Source organism: Juglans regia, chromosome 2 (genome assembly GCF_001411555.2).
Source record: "Juglans regia cultivar Chandler chromosome 2, Walnut 2.0, whole genome shotgun sequence".
In the NCBI taxonomy this organism is placed as follows: Eukaryota; Viridiplantae; Streptophyta; class Magnoliopsida; order Fagales; family Juglandaceae; genus Juglans; species Juglans regia.
Window position 1 is genome coordinate 4391765 of NC_049902.1, and position 6689 is coordinate 4398453.

Consider the following 6689-nt stretch of genomic DNA (forward strand, 5'->3'; position numbering starts at 1 on the left):
GATCATGTCGATTAGATAGCTAAAAACAGAGAGAGAGAGAGAGAGAGAGAGATTGTAATTTATACAACTGCTTTAAGATTTTGTTTATACTATAATCAGATATCTTTATTCATATACCTGAAGATGTTAATAAAAATAAGATCTACTTCTTTCCTGCATTCATTTCTCTGAGACTAGCAGTTTTGCAATCGAAATATAAAGAATTTACCTCTGCAAGAAAACTTGATATACATACACATCCAGAAAATCTAAAGGCCAAGTTAAATTTCATTTTATCAGTCTTGTTGTACAAACTACAAAGAGAGAAATGAAGTCACATAGCAAAGCAAGGAAAGAAAAAAAAAGGGTCACATGGTACAAACTTATGCCATTGTAACAAAGCACTCACTCTTTCTACATAACATCGAAACGTTGCAATATACTAGACGAAACCCAGCAAAAGCACCAATAAAGAAGCAAAAAGGAGCACTAAATTTTTATATGGGTCGCTCAACTGGCTTGCAAGAGAATTAGAGGGAGAAGGACCTGGGCTAGCAACAGTTGTGACATTTTCCTTTGAGCAAGTGTAATTACAACGACTAGGGCTGACAACTCTGTAAACACCACTGCTGGTAAGGATAAAAATATCCTTATTGTTGTCCTCCGCGAATGAGAAAGCATAACCCAAAGCAGGAAGAGTACTTCCTTGCAACAAGCTGCATGGTAGAGGAGAGTCAGCCGCACAACTGAAAGGAATTTCACTAGAGGTAAAGTTCCCACTGTCTTGTGGAGACTCAATACCAGCCCACAGGGCAGCTGCATACAAATCTGCATACAAGTACCTGGAAAAATTGAGATCAAGCAACTTGTTAGCAAGGATCAAGATTATTGCAAAGGTCATCATGGTACTTGGTAGTCCAAAGAACAACCTTCATTGTTTTTTTTCTTGGCTGAAATTCATAGATTTTGTATCTTTCTCAACAATGTCATTACTCTTAGGAGGCTCTTCGACTGGTCATATCTAGAAATAACAACTAAAAGTCTCATCCACTGTGGTATAAAGATTAGAAAAGCTTAATTACCTTCCATACATGCAAGGATCAGTCGTAGACCGATAAAAATAGCCAGCAGTGATTGATGCAGACCCTTCTGCCTTATTTATATCAGAATGAGAATATCCCATTACTGGCAAAATTGGACTTATGGAGCTTGGAGTTGTATTGCCCCCAGGTGACTCAGGAGGAGCGTATGAATAGGGGCCCTCATAAACACGCCAGCCATAATTTCCATTCTTAGTGATGAGATCCACCTCTTCATATTTATCCTGCAGGTGATAGAAAATGTTCCACATGTTGTTCAGAAACTATTTAACACATTCTTGGGTTCGTTTCCTACTGCACAGCCTTTCACCAGACAAGTTAAAAATTAAACAAAGATGCACGAGCATCATTATAAAAATGGAGAAATTCTGTTGGAAACAGAATGGACTTGCTTTATCTTGTTAGTGCGCATGATTACAAATTTAATGAGCAACCCCACACACCACGGAGAGTATGCAAAAAAGGTAAGAAATAGCTCAGATCTCTGTAATGCCATTTGAAGACGTTGATAAACAAGACTAAGCTAGCTAATCCATGGCAGTAAGCAATATAGTTGATGCAAACAAGATATGTTACACTGGTACAGAAATCATTCCAAGGTATTTTTCAAACAGCCAGTTGCAATCATGTTTTCTTGTGAAGAAAGTTCACCAGATGCTTTGTAAAACTGAGATTTTTTAATAGATTCACCACAATTGATTCCTCAAAGTTACGACTGTTTGTAGTGTTGCTTACAAGATTGATTAAAGAACGTTTGTCATCTAACACATACATGAACACAAAAGAAGAAGTCTCAGTCTGTTTTCTTTTGTGGGCTTCAGCGATAAGAATAATAATAAATAAATAAATAAAAGCCCTTGAAATAGAGGCACTTTGAGTTCACTCAACGGGCTGTCTAGTTTACCAACAATAGCACAGTAACTTCCCACAAAGACTATTGAAAGATAAATATCTCAAACCTGCCCAACATCCCCACACAAGAAGTAGGAAGGCCTTTCTGAATCAAAACTGCAGCGCCAAGGATTTCTTAATCCATAAGCCCATATTTCAGGCTGCAATTCTGTATCTTCTTTATAGGGATTATCCGGGGGAATAGAATAGTTTCCCCAACGACCAAGTTTATCAATTTCTTCAGCGCCTGGAAAGATATTAAATGGGACGAGTGAAAAAAATATATAAAACTAATAAAACTATGCAAGTAAACCAGCTCCTTATTCATGCTACTTTATACAGAAAAGGAAAAAAGTTCAATCTATTCAACCACCATATATAGTCTGCTTCCGTATCTTGAATATTTTCTTTCTAAATTTCCCCCTTTTTTCTAATTGATCAGCATATATAGAAGTATGAAAGCAGACAGGTCTTTCACAATAATTCTTATGGTTCCTAATAGGGCAAACAAATTGGAGGGATCATTGATTTCTTATTCTTAGCCTTGATAAGGGATCAATATCAGAACAAAAGGCTATATATTGAGATCCAAGAGGAAGTTATGAAAAAGACAGCAGATTGGTTTTAGTAACAGAAAAAAAAAGAGCTAAATGCAAAAAGATTCTATGCTGTGATGCTTACTGGGTATGCTATTTATGTCAAGCCTCATAATCTTTCCAAGCACTGACTTCTTGTTTTGGGCAAAATTGTAAGGATCACCTGTACCACCACCATCTCCCATCATGAAGTACAAATATCCATCAGCAGGTCCAAAGAGTATCTGCCCTCCATGATGAGACGTAAATGGAAGGCCCATTGTAAATATCCTTCTCACTTCTGTTGGTTTGGCATTCGTTGCCTGGAAAAGAATCAAGAGTTAAGTCAAAAATCATTCGAGTTTAATCAACAGCTTCATAGTGTTGAACGTAGAAATTCGTACCAAAGAAAGCTGGGATGAGGTGCCGTTAACAGTATACTCTGCAACAACAGTTTGATACTGGCATGGCTGGGCACCATCATCAGGATCTAGCTTTGAAGGATCACAATCAACGTCAGAGTTACATGAACATCTTCCAGTACATCCTGGCCACTTAACCTTATCACAATTGAAGGAAGCAAAGAATCGCCCATTTTGTGCAAAGTTTGGATGAAATGCCATACCCATCATCCCAAATTGAGTATCAAAATATACTTCATCAGTTAGATCTAAAAAGGGATTGGATTCATCAAGCTCCAATGTGCTTCCCGCTCTTTGTTTAGGAATAGTTGCCAACCAAATCTTACCTTGCTGGTTAGCGAAAAATGCACGGTTTGACCCATCAGGATGAGCAGCCATGTTGAGGTAAGATCCATTCCCTATTTTCTCAAGGCACAAGCCATGTGGAGGGCTAGGAGTTCCAGTGTTATTTAGCATAACAGGTTGCCCATCAAAACATACCGATCCATCACTAGACGCCCCACCAAATGCATTGCAGAAATCAGTTTCTGATTGCCAGTACTGGGTCAGTTTGCTAGCATTGGAATTGGCAGGTAATCCAACTTGACCTTTCAGTGAAGGGGCAAAGGGAGAATTCACGAAAGACACATTTTGGCATGTATCCCATACATTGGAGCAGAAGTTAGTTGCTGCTTGGCTAGATTGGGATGAATTCACTGAAACAGTGGAGTTGCAAAGTACAGGAACTGGCCGGGGCGTAGAACCAACTGTAAATAGCTCAGCCGAAAATGGATCGCATCTCTATAAATCATGGTCATGATAACAAAGAAATAATACTCGTCACAAATATTCACCACAAAGTAAAAATCGATGCGTATAACAACAAAAAGAAGGTTCACGGAAAGATCAATTACATGTTTACTCGCAAATTTGCTTGAAAATTACGCTAATATTTAACTCCAACTTTGAAGAGAGCTTCATTCAAGGAACCTAAATTGAGAATTCTTATGTGAAAACCAAATATGAAACACAACACTTTATTACGAATGACAACTTCTATTCATCCAAATGGCAAGTTATAAATTGGCCATGAAAAGGGAACAACAGACCAACATCGAAGGTTCACAAGGGAAAAAAAAAAAAGCAGAACTTTCAAATTGTTGCAATACGAATTGGGGATGAAATTTTCAAGAGTGCCATGCCACACATTTTCTCGAGAAAGGGCCATATAAAACAAAGTCTGGAAGTCGGAAAAACATTTATATAACTATTTATCTAGATTGTGATACGTACGGTAATTTGAAAAAGAGAAAAACAATAAAAACACATATTTAAGGTGTCGTTTAGATTCGAAAATGAGTTGAGACGAGTTGAGATGGATTGTGAATAGTAGTAAAATGAATTGTGAATAGTAATAAAATTTGTGAGTTAAAGTTGCTGAATAATAATAAATAAGAGTGGAATGAATTGAGATGGACTGTGAAAACAAATGAGACGGCGCAGAGTATTGATTTGGCATGCTGTTCCACTCAATATGAGCCATATCCTACAACAATCAATAAATATAAAAGCTTACCGCGCAGAGTATTGATTTCACAACAGAAGCACAGTTAGGATCAGAGATATTCATGGCTTGGAATTGCTTCTGTAATTGTAAATCTTCTGCGGAGTTGCAGCACGCGCTCCCATTGTAAGAACAAAACTTTAGAGTGGTGTTCAGGGTGAAGGGTGCCGCTAGATGAATCAAATTAATAGAATAGAAATGACAAGTCAGTTTAGAAGATAGATATTCAAACATAAGAAACTGAGATCTAAAATCAAGAAGTGTGAGAGCAAAACTTACTTGAATCAATGCATAAAGGATGCGAAAAGGAAGGAACAAAAAACAGCAGCAAGGTACAAGTGAGGAGGGTAGTTACAAGAACTCGTCCCATCTTAGTAGACAGATATAGAAAAGCAGATGTTTTAGTATTACATCCCTCTCTGAAATGAACTCCGGGAGAGTCTAAAGCAGCAATAGTACGGGACTAACTTTCTGTAACAGATGAAGATTATATACGAAAGTGAGTCTTCCTGACTGCTGAACATGTTGCCCATAAACAAATCCTGGTCTTTCATTTAGCTCTCGAACGTTGGCCCATCTACATCCTCTCTCTCTCTCTCTCTCTCCAAAATTTCATACTTTCTTTATTCAGCTTGAGGGAATTCCTTTACAACACTCTCTGTATTGGTAAATTTTAGCTTCCAGAAGAAAAGTCAATTTAATCACCACCCCCCCCCCCCAGCTTTTGACAAATTTCTTTTCAACTCCATGAAATGAAGAATACATGTTCAATTAAATATTGATAGAGCTACTGGATCCAAGAAGAAAAGATACGGGAAAAGGATAGACGCAGCAAGTTGAACAGTCTAGTTGACTTTCAGGAATTCTTTATTCAAACTATTTAAATAAATTGGGGTGGTTGAGAAGATTATCCTCTGGTTTTTGCCACCAAAAGAACTTGGATAGATCATGGTTGTTTTAATTTAATATGCCTTCAGCCCATATTGATTGCCCACGTGGGTTCAGCGTTTCCACTGCAACCCGACACCAAAACACGAGCCTGAAGACATGACCAACATTCAAATATGAATGAAAACCCACTTGCATTTGCATCCGAGAAAAGACATAAAAAAAAAAAAGGCCTTCAAACGGCGACCATGACATAAATAATAGGACAAACTAACAAAGATAAGATTGTTCCACAATACATACATACATACATATATATATATAAGAATTGAGGTTTTATGTTAAAGTCGCGCTCTTCTAGAGAAATATTGAGGTCTTCCAGCACAAAAATATTACAATAACATCTGGGTCAAGCTTTGCTCAGAATTTTTTAGGGAAAGGTCGCTGTAACTTTTGAAAATGAAGGCAGAAAGTGAAGAAGATAGAGGAGCTTCTCGGCTTGCTTTTGGTGCATGAAAACTGTGGTCTATAGTTTGCAGAGATGGAAATGGGAGGAAACGAAAACGAAAGTTACCAGGCGAAAGTGGGCCCCAGTCTCGTCTCATCCATCGGTGGCTGGGGGGAAGACTTGATAATTTGCACTTTGCAAGTACAGACGCCGTCGGATTCAATCTACGATGTGCTGACTTTCTGGATGTGCTGGGAACTTGGGAAGATACTATATATATATATATATATATATGAAGAATTATACTCATTCCAACATCACAGACATGATGAGAAAAAAATAAAAATAAATAAAAGATACTATTTTTACTATTTTTCATTTATCTTATCAGTTATTTGATGTCATATAAAAAATTACAAAAAGATACTAGTTAAAAGGATAATAAATAAAATTTTTATTTTTTTCATATTTTTTTTAAGTAATGTTGAATATGAATTTTCATAATTCTATTTTAAATGAATGATATTTATGTAAAATTTAAATATAAATTTTAAAAAGAATTAGTACTTAATTAAGCAACACTATCATTTTAATTGGTTGTAGAATATATTATAAAATAGATGTATGAATTTCATTATTCTATTCTTTTTACTGACCTTTTCAACTTCCTAAACAGGTTTTAGGTGAACAAGCTGGGGGTATTTGATAAGCATATACAAAACACCTTTTACTCATAAAAAATATTGCTTTAAAAGAAATTTACATAGATGGTATGAAGTTACTTCAGTTGATTGATGTAATCATTTTCTGCTAATTTGATTTGTTTTTGTATAGGTAATTGTT

General features: G+C 36.4%; 1 protein-coding gene across 2 annotated transcripts; it reads right to left on the bottom strand.

Moving 5' to 3' along the window:
• Positions 1-242: 242 nt before the first annotated feature.
• LOC108999084 (HIPL1 protein-like) lies at positions 243-6085 on the bottom strand. Of its 2 annotated transcripts, XM_018975884.2 has the most exons (8): positions 5973-6085; positions 4790-4981; positions 4523-4680; positions 2950-3747; positions 2652-2868; positions 2039-2217; positions 1062-1303; positions 243-821 (listed from the first exon to the last, which is right to left on the bottom strand). In XM_018975884.2, the coding sequence occupies exons 2-8, from the start codon at positions 4878-4880 to the stop codon at positions 422-424; spliced, it is 2085 nt and encodes a 694-aa protein (XP_018831429.1). In that variant the 5' UTR covers positions 4881-4981; positions 5973-6085; the 3' UTR covers positions 243-421. The 2 variants fall into 2 exon arrangements, with proteins under 2 accessions (XP_018831429.1, XP_035543824.1); XM_035687931.1 differs by lacking the exon at positions 5973-6085 and having other exon boundaries at positions 4790-5210.
• Between the last annotated feature and the right edge of the window lie 604 nt (positions 6086-6689).